The 19,265-nt window shown below is 47.0% G+C and overlaps 1 protein-coding gene across 4 annotated transcripts in view; it reads left to right on the top strand.

The window, feature by feature from the left end:
* The first annotated feature begins 11,684 nt into the window (after nucleotides 1-11,684).
* The window catches only part of FRAS1 (Fraser extracellular matrix complex subunit 1), a 160,062-nt gene continuing 152,481 nt past the window's right edge, over nucleotides 11,685-19,265 (top strand). For all 4 annotated transcript variants that reach the window (XR_012835140.1, XM_075750918.1, XM_075750920.1 and 1 more), the window contains exons 1-2: nucleotides 11,685-11,972; nucleotides 15,527-15,558. Coding sequence is in view for 3 of the 4 variants with exons in the window: in XM_075750918.1 (XP_075607033.1) it covers nucleotides 11,774-11,972; nucleotides 15,527-15,558 (231 nt within the window). In the remaining variant the exon portion in view is untranslated. The remainder of the gene's footprint in view (nucleotides 11,973-15,526; nucleotides 15,559-19,265) is intronic.

Below are 19,265 nucleotides of genomic sequence, written 5' to 3' on the forward strand. Positions count from 1 at the left end.
CAGAGGAAGACTCCCATGCTATATTTCCAGATGAGATTTTCTTTTTTTGCCTAAAAATGTTAACTGAGCCTTCTGTGTATTTCCCATGTTACCGTTTGGAGACGAAGAGCACGTACATAATGGGAGCGGTGAGTAGCTGGGAGCTGTAGTGCTGTCGTCCCCTGCTAGGTTAGTTACCCTGGAGGTGCACTAGGCTCCGTAGACCTGGCCAGAAGACCTTCACGTTCTAGTGGTTGAATGGAGGCTCCCCATCCCCTCTGCCAGTTTATGGGGGCGAAAAAAAGGCTGCGGGGGTCCCCTTTGGTTATCCACCTGCTTACCTTTGTTTCTCTGACTCTTAGTAGCTACGCGTACCCCTTAGATGGGTGGAAAATCTTGAAAATCAAGACTCTAATTGAAACAGAGGTCCCTCTTAGCCATAGCACAGTTGGGTAAATTCCCAGTAAGTGAGTTGAACTCTTGTTGGGGTTTGAGCTCGTAAACACATCAGAAGGCTCCGCTTGGCAATGGTTCCTCTTTTGGCACGGTTAGCTCTTAGTTCTTTGGGGCTGGCTGGTGTGGATCAAACGGATGAAAACCAAAACACCAACCCTTTTTTTGCAGCAGCTGGCCTTGAGCGTGTGTGTAATGTAATCTTACTGTTCTACCGGATTCAATTCAGCCTGTGGCGACTGCTGTCACTCCTTACTTTGCCTACTCTGTTTTCCTCCAGCATCGTTCTTAAATATAACTGGAGACCAGCATAAATATCCATGCATCTTTTAAATGGCTGTTTAAAAATAGGTTGGTTTTTTTGCTTTGCTGAATTTATTTCCCAGGTTTTTCCACGTTGTTTCCAGCAGGTGGCATTCTTGTTCCTTTCTGGAGAGGTGTTAGGAGAATCCTGAGTTCTCAGTGGATATTTTTTTGTACTTCGTTGCTAAACTTAGCTCAGCAGAATTGCACCCTAAGATGTAGGATGGTTCCAAAAAGGATCGGCTGTTTACGAAAGGGATGAGCTTATCCAAATCTGGAAGGGTGCTTTGTGTTTGGGCCTTGAAATCATTCCTATTATTGGAGGCAAGGCTCATTTTTTGCAGAGGTTACTCTTATCTGTCTGCATAAGAATTGTTGTACCTCCCATCAGCAGCATTTGGCTGCTGTCGCTCAGGGTGCTAGACAGATGAGCGTTACGCCCCGCTGTGTATTTTTGATTATGTGAGGGGCTCTGCTCAGAATCTGATCAGAAAATTCTTTTTGGGGTCAAGGAAGGCTTCACACTGACTTCTGGGTAGGATGGGGAAAAAGCAATGCCAGTGCACTTGAAGAGGCATCTAAACACATCTTTCTTTACTATGGGCTGTGCTCATATGCCTAGTAGGAAGAAGATAACTAAATCTGTTGCTCTTCAAAGTGAAGAGTCGATGTGACTGGCAAAAATATTGTGCAATGCGTTCAGTGATGTTAACTGCCCTAAATATCCCATTTGGTCCAAATCTTGTTAGATCAGGAGTTGGTGATGAGGAGGCTGGTAACGGTAGTCATTTGTAAGTATCTTTAGAATAGATTATGTTGTGGGTTTGGGGTTTTTTTTCTCTCCTTTTCTCCTCCTTCCTCTGTTCTGCAGAAGCTGAAGTTGTAGACTAAAGCTTTTTCAGCTCCCTGATGCTGATGTCTATTAATTTCTGGTCTGGAGCACCAGGCAAGTTTCAGAAGATAGCTGAGGGTAGGTAATCAAGAAGAAACAGAGGTGGGTTTTTCTTTTTTTTTTTTTTTAAAAGTGCTTTGAAGTTGTGTGGTTTTCCCCCCCACACACACACCCTGTGCTTTGAGTAACTTGATAGTACTGATCACTGATGGTTGTGTACTGGTAAGTCAACAAAGAATGGGGCGACAACTTAGTCTGCAGCAAAAGGCTTGATTACTTATGACAAGTTTTATGGTTTTTTTTTTTTAATGGGGAGAAAAAAAAAAAATCATGTTGCATAAGCTCCTCATCTGCAATATGTCTAGCTTCATTAGCTCAAGTACAGCATCCTCTGCCAGTACATCACTTCTGCTGTAGCCTTTTTCTACTTGGAGTTTGTGCGGAGGGCGCGTGCTTGTGAGAAGGGAAGAGATCAAGCCATGGGGGTGGGCTTTGTTTTGAGGACCTGGCTCTCAGCTCAGGTGCATCTCAAATGGATCACGAGGGGTTGATGAACACTCTGAATCTTAGCAAAAGGTAGGATACTGCTTTGCAGGAACATTGTTTCACCCTGCAAATAACCTTTTGCGTCCGTATGTAAGCAAAGAGTGCTTTTATTAGTGATGAGTTAAATAAACAAGGATTATTATGAGGTATTATAATAGTTATGTGCTGTTTGCAACCTGAAAGGAGCACTGTGAAGGTAAGTTACCTGTTAGTGCAGAAAAGCAAGGCTTATGATATCATTTGCATATGTTTCTTGGTCTCTATTTTTTTTTTCTTGGCTTTTTTCAAATACTATACTATCTATTATGGAAAAAGGTAGACTTGTCTTGTTGGAGATGTGTGGCTTTTAAAAAAAGTGACGCTTAAGTGTAAATGTACAGATGAACTTAAATCATAAGCTCTCAGACGACCGAGTGTACTTTTAAAGAATAAAAGCGTGGAATAATAAATGTTCCTGCAGAAAACTATACTTTGAGAAATTGAGAGATGAGAAGTCAGGTGAGCCAAAAAAGTAGGTCCTGAACTTAGCAAATGTTCAGCTGGATTTGTTCAGGTGGAATCCTGCAGTTGTGAGTACGTGTGAGTACGCTACTAATTGATAAAGTGATAACGCCCCTGGTGTGTGTAATACTGAAATGGTATTATACAAGCTGTTGAGTGTATTGTGATTTTTATCCTGAAATGCTCGATTGATGTGCCGGAGAGATGAAAGGGAGGAAGAGAACACGAGATGATTCCCCCTTTAATAAGCTTACTCCCAAAACCTACGGAGCGGGAATTGTTATACACGTGGGTTTTGTGCCAATACGCTTTAGAAACCAGTTTAATTGTTACAGCAAGGCTACCTAAAATGGCATGGCGGGCTTCTAGAAATTAATACCAATGTACTTATTGCAAAGCACGGGCTCGTAATGCTTTAGCTGTTTCTGATTAATTAGAGCGGCATATTAATAGGTTATGTCCTGAATGTGAAGTTCTTGCAAGTCCTGTATGCTACGTGGCACTCTTTTTACCAGAGTTTCTGTTAATGAGTGCTTCATACTCCTTTGGTAGGTAAACAGAGCCCAGATCTTCTATCAAAAGCAAAACGGCAGTAGCCCACAAAGTGGTTACCCAATTACGTGGCGAAGTGACAAAGAATGTTACCGAGCATGAACTAGTCCGTGCTAGCTGCTTTTGTGTCATGTCACCTGCCGTAAGTAGAAACGTATTTCAAGTAATTTACTCCGTAGTGAAAGGTACTCTAGGCAAACTCTTTGTGCATACTCTTGGTTCCTTTTTCAGTGCGTTTACCCTTCCTTGTCTCCTGTCTAATTTTTAGCGGCACAATCCAAGTTAGCTGAATTTGGTTGGCAGCTTCATTTCAACCGAAAAGATTTCTCGGGGAAGTATTGAGTTATGGCACGTGAGGGCACAGGCTCTTTGCTGCTAAAAGTCTGCTCTTACTGATGGTAAGAAAGCAGGAGTTGATGTGTGGGCCTTGGAATCCCCGCTATTTACGAGTATTGAAAAAGGTCACGGATGTTCCTTTTGGAAAAAAGGGAGTGCCGCAATACATCTAGCGATGCAGATGATGTATGATTGCTTTTAAAATTGTCTGATGTGAAACTGCTGTTAGTTTAACTAAGGAGGAGCAGGCAGCGAGCTCGGATTCGCAGTTAGTGTCTACAGAAACATTTGCCCAAACAAGGAAGAAATTGCCATGGAGGCACGCATGCAGTTGTGGGAAATGAAGGGTTTAGGCTGACGCTCAGCCTAAACCTGGACTTCTATGGGAATTAATTGTACTCCAAAAAAACTTTGAATCTGTATGGGTCAAACTGAGTTCGTGGGGCTTTTGCTATAAATTATGGCACAGAGGTAAAGTTAGAAGAGCAGGACAGGGATGTTACAAATGCCACGTTCAAAACAGATGCAGGCAAGACTTGTCTCTCGGCACCTGCTGGGGGTTTTCCAGGGTGCTAGCGGTGAGAATTAGCGCTAGTCCCACAGTTGTTGCTGTGCTGTAGCTGAGCATAGTCTTGGAAATGTCAAGTAAAATCAGCTTTGTACACGTCCTGAATTTAAATTGTCGGCTGTAGACACTCCCGTGTTAATTTTCCCCGGGACAGAGCTGCCAAGTTCTGCTCTCTGCCTCTGCTCCAAAAGTCAGGCTAGTCTGAGATGTTGGGCCAAGCGCTTCATTTGAAGCATATAAAACTGCTCGCAAAGAGCTGGGCTAAGCACAAAGCCCATCCCGACCCTGTTACGGACAAAGTTGGTTTAAAAAATCTAACTGTGCCTAGAAGGGGTAAGATGTTTCTAAATGCTGAGCCGGGCGTTATGAATGATTACGTTCAAGTTCTGCGGTACCATTGGTATTGTCAGCCTCCAAACTTTGGGTGAAGCTGATACCGTGGCTGAAATTCTGTCTGGTAAAACTTGCATTGACTGAAATAGGATGGGAGTGTAGGGGGGGAAAGCTGTTACGCCTGTTTAAAAATAGTGTTAGGGATAAATGTTGTTGTTTTACACGTAGTCACTTTTGTCAGTACTTGAGCTTGCAGGAGACTAGGGGCTTCATCCCACAACTAGGTCAAGAGGGAGTTCTTGATGGCTGTACCTTGCAGGGCTAGCCTTCAGTACACGTGCGAGTAGTTTTAGTCTCGAGGGGAGCACTATGTTGTTCGGGTGGAAAGCTGGTTTGGGAGGAGAATGGCGTCCTTACTTCCGATCGCTGGTCTTAGAAAACAAGCTTTTTGTGGCATGAGGATAAGCAGCATGGGAATTGGTCCATCAGGGGTTCGTAATACCATCCTGCTGAGAGGAGGAGGCTTCGTGGGAGACCGTGTTCGGCTGCGCTCATGGACTTGTAAGGTTTAGGGCTGTCTTTGATCGGTGGCCTTTGATGTAAGCTGCTTGGTTTTAGGGTTACCTTTTCCCTTAGCGGATAGCGTTCTACCATTTAGCAAAGTCAAATGCTTGTTTGTGAAGGTTTTGAGTACAAAGATCAGGCTTTCTGCTAAAACTGCCTGTGAAAAATGTGAAAGGAATCGGAAGAGTATTGAATTTTTTAGTCAGATCCTTTAAGTGAAACATTAAGCTCTTTAGCTTCAAGACTACTTGGAAAACAAGGGGGAAAACCCAGTCTTCCCCAATTGCCAGATACTGGGAAACGCTGGCTGAAGATAAACTATTACTGCACGTGGTGGCTACGCAATGCCGTATTGTTTTGGGCACTGGCAGAGCTAGGTTGGTATGCGTCGGGGACTGTGACACTTGAAGCTTTGGTGTGATCTTCAGCCGGGTAGCATATCTTTTCTGTACGTGTTTCTAGTGGACATTTTTATATAAGAAACCTGTGCTGTTGGTATCCCTTTGCAACTGGAGTTGTAAAGGTGTTTGCCAGCAGGAGGAGTCCTGTGACTACGTTGCTCGCAGCGTGGACTCCGAGTCAGTAGGAGAAAAAACGACTGGGACGGAAATAAGTAAGGAAAAACTTCTTTCTTTGAGATGCCTCTTGTACAGAGACTGGTAGATTTAGTTTCCCAGCATGAGTAAAATTGGTTATGAGAAGACAAATCTGGGAGTGACCTGTACACAGGCTAGCTGCTATTCAAAGCTTTTAGAAAAGAAGGCATGCTAACAAGGTAGATGGTAATCTTATGCTAGAGGCGCCCTGTGAAAAATAAAGGTTTACGTGAGGGACTTTGAGGCATTGTAAGCCCAGTTCCTGTAACGGGGCTTTCCCAAACACACCTGCTTTCAGCTCCCAAGGTTTGTTGGGGATGAGGGGTGGATTTGGGGAACTGGGAGGGTGAGACAGAAGAACATCATCTTAGTTGAAGCTCGGTATACGCATGTGCCATGTAGTACCAAGACTTCTACTATTTCTGAGGTTCTGGAGAGTGCCTGCTGGATTTACTACCAGCGTGCTGCTGGCAGCCTTTGTACTTCAGAAGTCGTGCTGGAAAGCTGCGCGGCGTGAGCACGGTCAATCGTAAGCTTCCCCAAAACTTAAGACCACGTCTATGCACGCTGCGTAGCGTGTATGAGCGCACATCTGCATTGGCTTATTCCTTGCCTGTGTGCAGAGACGTTGGGGGAAAAATTCAAATTCCCTTTATTTCAGCAGTGATTTGTGGTCTTGGGCGTTATGTGGAGGGCTGAAACGTCTACCGGATGTGGAGCTTCCAAACTCTGAAATGCACACTCTTCTTCAAGTGTATCAGAGTGGCCTTCAAACTGTCATTTCCTTTCCAAATCCTTGGTAAAAAAACTATTCTAAGGGCTACCTAGCAAGTTGGAGAACTTGAAACTAAAATCGAGGACAGGCATTGTGTCTTAGTGTATGTGTGTACTGAGTTACAGAGGTTAAGGTATTTTAAAAGTATATTTTCGTGTTTCTGAGGGAGATTGACCAATTATTTCAAATTAATAATCCTGGAAGAGTAACTTAAAGGCATCATGTTAAACACACATCTGTCCTCTCCAAATACATGTATTGGTAAATAAAGCAGTTTTTCTTCCTCTGCCAAAAGACTGACTGAAATACAATACGTGATAGTCAAAGATGGCTAGGGTGTATCGGGCTTCATGCGGCATGAGAGAGAACTTAATCTCCTAGCCTTATCGCAGCATCCGAGTGTTACGAAAGGAAGTTGTTTTCTCTTTGGCCAGATAAAACCCATTGGGTGCTTGATCTCACATTGAGATAAGCAAAATCCTTTCTTTTTTAAATTAAAGAAATAAATCCCTCATCCTTCCGGGTAATACAATACCATCTATAAACAACCACGAACGCATTAAAGTCAAGGCAAGCTTTCAGTCAATGACAGTGTCTCGACACGTTAGGGAATGAGCGTTAAGTCCTCTCCCAAAAACCTTGTGCCACTTTATACGGCATTTGTTTACTTTTCATGCGAGAACTGTGAATTACGTATGGCACGGTTGCAGCCTCTGGCACATGATTGTCCTGTGCCAAGCAAAACATCCACCGGTAGAGATTTTCAGTCAACTTTGACAGGGTTTGCTGCTTGGAATTCAGCAAAGCACTCTTATCAAAGATGAATTGGTTTTGTTATTTAATACTGATTGGGAGACTTGCATCTGCTGTGCACTTTTTCACTCCAGGGAAGGGAAGAAGGTATAGTGGAATTTTGTTGTTTGTGGGTAGCTTGTACCTGTAGCTATTGCTTCCTTTACTCTCAGTTTTCTCTATGAAGAAAGCAATCTGTTTGTTTGTTTGTTTTGTTTCCCCCCCCTCCCAGAGATGCTAAAAGCTCTGGTCAGTGCAAGCACAGCACATATACTGTTACTCATTGACGAAGGTCGGTTTGTTATACCATTCCCTGGACTTCAACAGATGAGGTTATTCTTAAAGAAGACAAAGCAGAAATAGCCCCAGAATGAGAGGAAAAAAAAAAACCCAAACCCCAAAAAAACCTCAAAACTGAAAAAACCACCAAACCCAAACGAAAACAAACCCCCCAAAAACCCTCACCAAACCTGAGGCAAAATTCTGCTCACAGGCCAGGCTGGAAATGTTAACAAGAGAGGAGCAGCTGTACAGAGAGAAGATTCTGGCCTCCCGTTTACATTTTTTTTTTTTTCCCCCACGGAAGAGTCACAACCAGTGTGACCACAAGTTAGACGTTCCAAGTGATGAAATGTAATTAATACAAAAAAAAAAAAAAATTACATAACTGATTTCTGTAATTTAGCAGGTTTAAAGAAGTGCATATTTACATCAGGTAAAACTTGGACGAATGTTTAACTGTAAGAACAGAACTGTCAGGGATTCTGCAAGTGGGGAATTCCCAGAAAAATCCATTTCATAATTGTCTACTGGTCAGGTTTAACTAATTGTCCCAGAAAGTAGCTGGCTTGATATGAGCACAGGACTACAGCTGAGTCTACCTCTGTTTGACAGGTTCCTATAGGAAGGGTGCAATCTTCTTTGGAAGGCTTAACCCACAGGTTTCTGAGTATGGACCATGTGGGCTAAATGCCGAGAAATTCAGAAGATCCTGAGAAGAGACCTCAGCCAGTGGAGCTGGAATGAGACAGATCCTTTCCAGGAAAATGTTTCTTCAGCTAGTCTGTGTAGATCTGTGCCAGCACGTGCCCAGCTTTCACCGAACAGGAGTTATGTCTGGCTCGAATCACTCCAACCAGGGACTTGCATGCCAAACTGAGAAACAGATCCTTAACACCGATGCGCAGAAAATCGACCTCTGCTTAGAGTTTCGAGAACAGGATGGTTAAAAATGGTTTATTCCTACAACCCCGGTGACTTTTTGTGCCGCTAGTTCTGAGATACATGGCTGGAACTCACAGTGGGGTCATTGCTTACCAAGATGCACCCATCTAGCTTTCAGCCGTAGAACAGTCTCGTATTTCTCTAGACGTTATGGAGCTTATTCTGTAATTTCTTTTGCTGTTAACCTGTAAATGGACTGAAGACAGTAATGCTGGTTTTATATTGAATTAGGAGTTTAAAAAAAGGATCTGAGGCACAAGACAAACTTTCGAATTTCTGAAACGGTGCGGGAGGCCTTGGTGCAAAACTTGAGAAATGTTTTCTTTCAAATGCCTATTTTCTTTTCCAGAGGGAAAAGCTCTTCATTCATGTCGTGGAATGGGTAAATTTCCAAAATAATGTGACTTATGGATCTTTGGTTCTTCTGGCTTTAACAGCTTCTTTGGCAGAGCATTGATATTACTACAAGATACTTTTAGGGCCATCTCAAACGATGTGAAACCTGTAACCCACCTGCCTTGACAGATAGTGGCGAAATACCTGTTCTTTCCACATGATAGAAAATGGACTTTTTCAGGTCTGATGAGACCAGAATGGAGCGAATTGTGACAGAGCAGTGTTGTGCTTCTCTGTGTGGGTACGCTGGTGAGGCGAGAAGGAATTGACTTCAGCCTTTGCTATTCTCCTCTGTTGCAGCAGGATTTGCGTTACGGTCTGAAATAGCTTTGGCAGGAACGGATTCCCTCAGGGATCCCGTGAATTAAGAGCAAGGTGGTGGCATGGGAATGGTGAGCAGGTCTGTACTCTGGAGATGGGGAGTGAAGGAAGAGGGAAGGAGAACCAAGCTCAGAACAGCAGAAAGGAAGGCAGGAGAAACAGGGAGGGGGAGGCTGCAGCTGAACAAGGGAAACAAATAGTAAAAACATGGAGAATAGTAACTGAAAGATGGACAGCAACATAAATTAGGCAAAAAAAATGTGCAGGTGGGCAATTTGCTTAGTGGCTTCCCTCTGTACACGCATCCTCCCTCTGAAGAAAAGGGTGGAGGGAGAAGGGAACAGCCCAGCATGCAACGGAGTGTAAAATACACGTGGAACAAACAGTGTCGAAACTGATCTCCCAAGCACAGTTGCCATTCCTTAATCATGGCTTACTCCTGTCTCTCTCCGCCTAGCGTACTCGCAGGGAAGGGCCAATCTTGCTGGTGTTACTGCATTGGTAAGAATCGCGATCTCACCGAGAACGCTGGCGGTGATAAATCTTTGTTTCAACTGTTATGCGGACTGGTGACAATCAAAAAATACCTTCTCTGACTAGATCATGCTGTCTCTTGGAGCTTTTCTCCTGCGGTGCCTGAAACACCCAGGTGTCAGAGGCTGTGTTTCTGCATGTCTTCAGAAGATCCAAAGCTAAGAGCCAGACCGCTTTGCAGCGGTAATTTGAAGGGAGCCGTGCATGAGGCAAGAAAATATTGGCAGCGTTGTCTGTGGTTGCCTTGGTTTTACCAGTAGTTGACAAAGTGAGGACAGGAAGCAACCAGAAATGTTCCACTGAGTCGCTGCTTTGTTGAACGTGCGCCTTGGTGTAAGTGTCTCTATGTGGTAGGCATCTCTTGGACTTTACACATCTATTAAGTTAACGAGCCCTGTATGTGCCTGGCTCTTCTTACTATTTTCCACCTGTTTTGCCTTGCTAGTGCTCCTTTGAGTTTGCTCAAGTTGTCCTGAATTTCACTTGAATAATTCGAAGGGAATTAGGGCCTGGGTATTAATTCCTTTCATAATTTCCCCTGTATTTCAAGTCAACATGAAATATTTGGTTAGTGTTTGCATGTGCTGTGGTAGTTATTATGTGTCTCTGCTCCTATTTTTATTAAAAGTACCTCTCGCTAATAGCTAATGAGTAAAAATGCAATAAAGCACGGAGAAACTCATCATGCAAATTGCTGTTTGAATCTTGGATCGGTGCCACGCTGTACATTTCACTTCCCACATTTCTTGTTGGAATTACGGTACGGTAATTAATGGCATACAATCCTGGGGAAAAAAAAAAAAATTACCTCCAACTCTGAGTTCAAGATGGTAGTGTTCATTAGAAAGTGAATCAAAATTGAACAGATTGAATTACCGTGAGGAATTACTATTACATTTAGCTGGCGTAGTTGCATTTAATCAGACAGGCTTTGTTTAAAGCAAGCGGGAGCAGAGGGCTGCGGCAGTCGGGCCAGGTACCGCTGACGGGCTGCTAGGTGGTAACTGGGGTACTGCTGTGAAGCAGGGACATGGAAATTAGCTCTAAAAATACATATATTTTGTTCAAAAAAATTAGGATCATTTTTCCAGTTCTGTTTTAGGCTTTTGGATGTAGCAATTGAACGATTGTGACTTAAATACATCTGGCCGGTTGTCTTCATCCCCTGACTTCGAGGAACCCGATGTTCATACTGCAGAAGCGCTGGGGCAAGGTGGCTCCAGTACCTCCTGTTGAGTGTGCGGGGCTGGAGGTGTGACAGAGGAGATTGTCCTTCTTGCAGCAGATCCTGGTTCTGGGGCAGTCATTAGAAACTTCCTAACAGGAACAGTTGGACTCAGGTTTTGTGTAGGGTGTGGGTAGTTTTTTGTAGTTGGAGTGCTGGATGGGTGATGGCTCATGTTTGAGTCTTCCTTGACAGAGGAAATGTCTATAAGGGGCAGGGAGGGAAGGAACTGCAATTGAAGGAAGAAAGGGGAAGATAGTTTCAGTGGGGAGCCATGTGACAAGAACCCAGTTCTTTCACTAAGCAGCTCCTGCTGCTTTGATCTTTTAATCCTGCTAACAGAAGCCCGATCCAAACATACCTAAGGAAAAGCTTCACCCTCCCTCCAGCCCCTGCCTTCTCCCTTCCAGCCCATCCATTTGGGACCGGGCCCGAGCCCCTGCCACCTCCCGGGGTCCATTCCTCCAACCCTTGCCAACATCAGACGCGTTGGCTTTGCCTCAGCGTAGGACAAACCACCGCCGCAGCCGCTGGTCGTGCTGCAGCCAGGACGGGTTGCAGCTTTTCCGCGGGCTGTTACTTCACCAGGTAGCAGCTGAGGAGGAGGAGGAGGAGAGGCTGGGCTCCCCTCGCCCCCACCTGAAGGGTACAGCCGGGGCTGGGCGCTGCCGGTACCGGCCCTGGGTTCGTTTTTCGCCCCCACCCCGCGCCGTGTGAAAGGTGCCAGGGGAGGAGGAGGAGGAGGAGGAAAGCGCTGCCCGAGGCGGGGCCGGGCGGGGCGGAGGGCTGGGCGGGTTCCAGCGCATTTCTTGCGGGACCGCCGCCGCTTTGTCTGCGGGGAAAGTTTGGCGGCGGGGCGGGGGCCGAGACGCTGCCCCGGCAAATGCCGAGGGGGCGGCGGGGCCACCCTCCTTCCCCTCTGTCCCCACGGCCGCCCGCCCGACGCGGCGGCTCTCCTTCTCTTCCCCTGCAGCCGCCGGAGGCGGAGGGGCAGCGCGGAGGGGCCATGGGCGCCCCGGCCGCCGCCTGGGCGACGTTGTGTCTCCTCAGCGCGGTGCTGGCCGCCGCCACCGCCGCCTCAGGTGAGTCGTCGCGCCGGACTCCGTCCCCGTCCCGCGGGCGGTTGGTGCCCTAGGGACAAGCTGAGCTCCCTTGCTGAGGAGAAGTCACCCTCTCCCGGGGAATTTGGGGCAGCTTTCCCTCCCTTCTCCTTCCCCCCGGCCCGGGCGGGGGTCTGCCTCCCGCCATTTTGGCAGCCTCTCTGCAGGCGGGGCGAGGGGAACCGGGGCGAAGCCGAAGCCGTGCCCGGCCGCTCCCGGCCCCCCGGCTCTTCCCGCTCGGTGCTGGTGGTGGGGTGCCCGCAAACGGCTGAGGGCTGGCGGCTGTGAAGCGCCGGGGATGGAGGAGCGTGTCCCGCTTCGAGCGTACGGGGAGCGGGGGGAGAGACGGGAGTGTGGCCCGGGGGTGCCGCCGGTCGGGCTGGGTTCCGCGGGGCTTTCCCTCCCCCTCGGGTGTTGGTGGCGGTGGGGAGGGCAAAGCCGCTTGCCCAGGGGACTGGGAATCGCTGTGGGGTGCGCTTGTGGTCTGCCAGCCTGGGCAGCGGTGGTAAAGCTGCGGGGAGCAGGCAGTGGTGCGTGGGTGCTGTACAGGCATCGAGCGGCCGTGTCTTCCATCGTTAGAAAAGTGTTCTGCACAGGCTGGTGAGAAGCACAAGGTTATGATGTTACGATGCTGTCAAACAGTAGAGTGACCGACGTTTTAAGTTAGTGTGGCCGCACTCGTGCGCTCAGGTTGTTTTCCCAGCTTTTCCTTTGACCGTGCGACTGTAGGTGGTTGGTTTCCCAAGCGGCAGACTCCCCGAGTACTGCTCCCACCGCAGTGCTCTGATTCCCATTTGATATAGTTGTCTTAGTGAATAACAGTAGTTAAAAATAGCCATATACGTGCGTGAGTTGAGGAATTGTTAGATAAGAATTTGGGGTATTAACTTGTTAGGCAGTACTCTGAGAGACTTAACTTCTAACAAATAAACCCCCCCCCCCCAAAAAAAGACCCAAACCCTTAAACTTCCCTGCCAACCTCCCGCAGCCAAGATGCCCAGCACAAAAATCTGAAGGCAAAAAGTTTGAGGGGTTCTTCCAAATCTTCTTCTGCATGTGAAAGGCATTATGATCATTTGAGGAAACCCCTTCAGGTGAGCTCTGCCTGCAGTCGTTAATCACATCTGTGCCTTGGAGTTGCATGCAAAGCCAGGGAACTATAACAAAGAGCGATGTTGCTTAACGTACGTCATGCCGTGCCTTGGGCTCGCTCAAAATTGGGAGTGAAAAAGAGCTAGAAGGTATTTTTAACTAAGGGTTTTCCTAGTCCTGTAAAGATGGGCTATATCCTACTATTGCCTTTAGTAATTTGTGATGGAGCGAAAATGCCTTTGCTTTAACGGAGAGGAAGAATCAGACTTTCTGTGTTTGGGTTTTAGTCCTGCGTGGGCCGGGGTGAGCCTGTCTCTACAGAGCGCAGCGGAGGCAGTAAGTAGGTTGTAGAGCCGAGGGGGACGTTTTTGAAGGTCCGTCTCTCTCCCGGTGTTGCCTGCTTGGGCTGTTTGAGGCAGCTGCTCTCGCCCTGCTGCCTTGGTCCTTACTCTGGGCCACGGTGATGAGCTCTTTGGTACGTGACTGCTCTTTCGCGATGTGTTTATAGTGCCTGGCGCAAAGTACTCTGGATGTAATTACAGCCCCTTGAAGCAAAAGTAGGAAATGCTGATCTTTTGTTGTCGTTGTTGATAATTTTCCCCTTCTCTAAGGTTTTTAAATCCTCAGTGGGAGCTCTGATACCGTATTTCACGTTTTAGGGTGTCAAACGGTTGTTACATTGGTACTTCTAAGGAAATATAGCTGTTAGTGAGCCAAAAAGGAAGGGCAGCCAGCCCTTTTTTTTAGGAGTAAACCAGTTGACTTGTGCTGGTCTTAACTAACTGGTATTAAGTTGTTTTGGTTTTTCTCCGCGTGCTTCCTGACAGTATGCGACCTTGTGTTTTTCACTGAGTTTTGAGGTGCAGCTGGATGATGAACCTTGAAATGATCTCCTTTTGCCAAGAGGAGAGAACTGTGGGGGGCAGGAAGGTAATTGGTATTTGAAAATCAATACAGTAACAGGAAGTCAAGGTATGGTCAAGTGTTTGTGTTGGTTCTCTTACTGTAAACGCAAACTGCTATGAAAGTCAAGTAAATAAACAAACAGGTAATTGCTGAGAGTCTAAGTCTTAGTTGCATTTGAGTAACTTGGCACCAGCACGAACGTGCAGAGCTCGCTTGTCAAACGTGGTTAACCATACGGTTCGTGGGGGGCGATGCGGATGCGAGAGTGAAGCCGGGTGTTGCAGCATGTTAGTCCTCTTTGGTGCTCGGTCTGTGCGTGTGATGGGTAGGGCTCGATTTGTTTACTGTCAATATGAGTAGAAAGGTATCTGCTGAATTTGAGAGGAACACGATTGGGCTCTCGTGGCTCATCTTCTCGGCAAGGGAAAATAATTCCTGATGGTGCCTCTGCAGCCTCTTGTAGCTGGGCCGAACACCGGCTCGAAGGAGGAGCTTTTGATTCGAAGCAGTGTAGCTCCAAGGTTTTCTGTACAAATTTGTCTAATGTGCGTTTTATGGGAAACACCGCTCTTCGATGAGGAAATTGTTAGTTCTCTGGGTGGTCCCCTGAGGCAGCTTTTCCCGCATTCTCTTTTCTTTTCATCTTTGAGTTTCTTGGGTTGCTTTTGATTTCACATTCTTGTCACGTTTTCAGTAGTCAGATATGCGTAGTTGTTCGAGAACGGCTGTTTCCCAGAAAATCAATGAAAGAACTGTCATTCGACTTATTCATGGTTTTATTTTCTAACCTCTTATTTGATTTATTGAAGTAGAATATAGAAAGTATGCTTGAATGGGTGTATATTTCTATCACTTGCTTGGAGAACCTTTCTCTCAGCCGGCAGTGTCAGTGGTGAGGACTGGGAAGACTGAAGCAGGACAAGTCCCGTGAGCTTGTCGTTAGATGAGACGTGACCCGTTGCCCATGAAGGACTGATTTAGGAGTGGGAAGTCACGCCGGCTCTTCTGGCCGTGATTGTGTTTTTATGTGTATATTCGTGTGCTTATTTGTTTCTCCTGTAAACGGTCGAGGGATTTATAGGAGCGCAGAGAAGAGGCTGCTCTTTAGCATGCAATTTAAGTGCCGTGTAACCTTACGTTTTTAAGGGCCGTATTTTGCCCTTTAATAGCCGCGGCTTCCCTTTATTTCAGTGAGAGCTCCGGCAATTGCTCAAAGTTGAAATACAATTCTGAGCTTCATCTTACGTGTATATTGTGAGAATTCCCATTTTATCAGGGACAGCCTTTGTGGCAGTGACGTTATTTCGGCAGCTGTCCCCTTTTGTCTCTGCCTTGTTTGTGCCACAAGTTCTTGACTCGCTGACGCTGGCCCGCAGGTTGCCCATTTCTCGTGTCGCTGGCGAGCACGTGGCCGGAGGTGGCTGCTCAGTGCTGTGCGTACTGCTACGTAGCAGGTTGTAAGGCACCGGTTCGCTGGGGAGCGGGCTTGTGTTACTTGCTTCTAATCTGTTTTATGCTTTTTTCTTTTTGTCCCACAGGTGCCTGTGTCTACCACGGCTTGTTGTTTGAGGTAGGTAAGCTTGAATGTGTTAATGCTGGGGAAGTGTTTGAGAAGGTGCTGTTGAACTTGACTCTAGTTCCTGATTTTTGCCACCCCTCCAACTGGGATGGCTGATCTCATAGCAGGTCATGGAGCTGTGAGCCTTCAGCCTGCTGGAAAACAGCAACAAAATAAATATTGCCCTCGGAGGGGTTAGAAATTCTCCCTGGGTCTTTGAGTCCAACCACTCTCCTTCTCAGCACAGCTCTGCCTGCTTCTAACCGGGGCTGCTTTGTCCAGCGTGTGAAAAGATGCGAGAGATTTCAAGGTTCTCGGAAGCCCTATGAATCGCAAACGTGCAGTCCTAGGCGGGGTGGAGGTTATGTTTTATAAAATGTCGCTGTAATGCCAGGGTATGTTCTGTGGTTTTTTTCCCCTGAATTAATAAGGTATTAATGACGACAATTTAACACCTTTTCCTCTCAACTGATTATGCCGAGTACTGTGTACCCTGACTCTTTTTTAAAAACCCAAAGTATTTTCTTTTATCGCCTTTCTCTTTGCACGTACAGAATCTGTGAATAACTTTGTACGAGAATCACCGTTTTTAACAATTTTATAAAGAGTGTTTTGCTCTGTAACGCTTGTCTGCCTTGCTTGGTTACTCTGGGCTAAAAGGAAACGGCTGAGCAACCTTACATTTCTGGAGTGCTTCTGTACGTGCCTCCGATCGTGCAGCGCACGGGCTCAGGGGTTTGTTACCGTAGGCTGGCAGGCAGCATGCGGTAGCTTTTGGGGAAAGCCTGGGGTTTTATTTCCCTTGGAGCTCTCCGGCAAAGTTGGATGCGTGCTCTGCGTGCGTGACACGTAACCGCTGGGTATCTTGGAAATAACTGCAGGCTGGTGGTTGTTTCGGCCTTCGAATGTGGAGTCGGGCTCTTGGAAGTTGTTCTGCTCCAAGATGGGAATGTAGGGGGACTTGCTGGAGGCGAATGTTTTCGGTGGGTGGCTCGGGAGGAAGCTGAAGCAGGTGAGATGTGTTTGCTCCTCTTAATAATGCACCGTGGAGCATCAGTGTCTTAGCAGCAGTTGGAAAGTTTGTCTTGATTCCAGCTTCAGTGGAGTGTATGGCAGGTCACTTTCTGCCGAGCACTGCAGCTCGGTAAGGGCAGTATCGGAGCTGAAGGGTTAGCAAGTGAGGGGTTTCATCTCTCACTATTACTACTGGCGTGTCAGTCACAACGTTTTCTTGCCTTTTGTGGTTTCTTGGTGTTCTGCGGTTTTTTCCTCTGCTTTTTCACTACTGCTGTGCATCTGAAATGCATGGGTCTTGATAATATCTTGCTGTAGCATTTGTACATAAAGCCTATGGGATATTCTAGGTTAGATGCTTCCTGTTTAAAGAACTTACTCCCAGTATCTTTGATTTCGTCTTTATCTCTGCATTTAGTAAGATCATTGTGTTTTTATTAATAAATGACTTCTGTAACTGTAGTAGTTTTCATTAGCTGTACAAGAGGATTGCTCTGCAGTAAACCTCGGAGCAGCCCCAAAACGGATGCAGGTATACAGCTGGCATTTATAATCAAGTGAAACTCGAACGACTTGAGCTTGTCGTACTTGGAACAAGGACCTCTGCTGTGTCTCGTTCATTGTCGTGTCTGAAGATGCGCCTGCTTTCCTGTCCCAGTGATGTTTGTTATGGGAACAGGCCTGTGTTTGTTTTTCTGTGAGTATTTTGGTATTTCTTCCATTTCATACACACTAATCTAACAACTTTTGATTACTCTTTGGAATTGAATATAGATCAAAGGACAGGCTCTGTGGCTTCAGCTGGCCATCTCGGAACAGGTACTGAATCCACGTCGTTTCTGACTCGGATGGGGAAAACATCACAGGCAGTGCACCAAACCTGTGGGCTGGGCGCTTCTTCCTCTGTAATGCAGCTTCACGGCTTTCTTTGGGTGACTCTTTTCCCTGAGGAAGCAGGAACTGGACAGGCAACCGTGGAAATTACAGATGGAAAAGAACCTTTAATAGAACTCGTTTCATTCTCTGCTTTGTGCTGCTCCCGACAGCAGTACTGCAGTTGGCTCGGTTAAGCCTGGTCGAAATCAAACTCTAGAGGTGGCGTGTGAGTGATTTCAAGGCAGTCAGTACTTGCGGGTGGGCAGCACGGGGCTGCGACAGAGCTGCGGAGCTTGTGCTACCTTTGCAGAAGGCTGCTGTCTCGGAGAGGTCAGTTCTGAAGTGGAAGATGACAGGAAGAGCAAACCTGCCACTGCCGTCGTTTCATCGGTCCCTGCAGTTTCCCCGGCTGCAGAATCAACACTGTATTCAGAAAATATGAAATCTGAGGAGCCGCCTGTGAGATCCTTGCTCTGTTTGTTATACTTAGTGCTTTGTGAAACATTGATGCAGCTGTCTGACAGCTGAAGATTGGGAGCTTTTGCCTCCTGGCTTTGCTGGTAGAATTGTGTTTATCAGAGCTGGGGAGGAGGGTCGTTCTGAATCACTGGGTTGGCATTCGGGAGGTGCAGGTTGAAATCTTGTATCCGTTATATCATTTTCTTAATGAATACTTTTTTTTTCCCCCCCCTACTGTATCTCAGATCACAAGAAAAGTAAAAGCCTGTTCTGCCTGTAATCTGTGTCCGTGTGTTGCTGTTTAATCCCTCTGGTAGGACTGGTGGGAGCTGTGTTCGCTGGCGAGTATTGCGTGGAGGCGGTGGTGTGCTCGGGATGGTGGTACGAGGCAGTTCTGCCGGCGCTTCCAGCTGGCCTTGCTGGGAGCTCCATGGGGGTCACTGAACGTAATGTCTTAGGGGTAAGTGTTGAGCTGGTGGGTGTGTAATCTGCGTGTCTCTCTCACTGTCTGAAATAGATATGCTTGTGCTCACACGGACAGAATAATCTATGGAACGGGACAAAATTGGCGCTCCCGTGACAAGTTCAGTCCCGTTCAGTTGGGCTTGCGTAGCTGTTTGGTGCCATGAATGAAGCCGCCTTTGCTGGAGCTGAGAACAGCTTTGGTCTGTTTGTTCCCCAGACTGTCACCCAGCCTCCAGCGTAGCTCGTCTTGGACTTGAGCTTATAGTACCAAGAGGAGGAAGCTGGTGGTAACGTGGAACAGCCCCAGGCTTTACTGTAAGGAGTAGCAGTGTTATCAGCTGAATGAAAAGGAGAACGTGAGTACAGCTTCAAGCTGTGGCTTGTCAAAAATTGGACTGTTGAGACGGCACAGGGAAGGGATTTCATTTGGGTGTCTTCCTAGCGGGCTTTCCCTTAGCATTGTGCCAGAGCAGCACGGGATGGATTTGTCTTGCGTGGCCCAGTTGGACGTGGGTGGCGGGAGTAGACCCGAGTGGCTTTGTCCCATACCTGAGGTGCTCCCTACGCTGGCCTGCGCCCTGAAGAGCCCGTGCATAAGGGGAGGCCGTGTCCCAGCAGCCTGGACGCGTGCCTGCTCACAACTGTAGCAGCAGAGCTGAAAGGAAGCTAGGCTGGGCTGTGCGGCGCGCTCGGAGCTCCGGCGTGAGCTCCCGTTGCTGGTCTTCTCTGCTGTCGGCTGCCTCGTGGGTTAAACTGAGTTTTACAAGTCCGGGGCCTTGATATAAGAGAGCACGGATGGATGTGACAGCAGAATTTGGCTGTGGGATTCCTCACCAGCGGTGCTGCCATGTACCCAGAGGGGAGCAGAGAAGCAAACTGAGGGGATAATGTGGTTTTAGCATTTG

This window comes from Balearica regulorum, chromosome 4, assembly GCF_011004875.1.
Source record: "Balearica regulorum gibbericeps isolate bBalReg1 chromosome 4, bBalReg1.pri, whole genome shotgun sequence".
NCBI lineage: Eukaryota > Metazoa > Chordata > Aves > Gruiformes > Gruidae > Balearica > Balearica regulorum.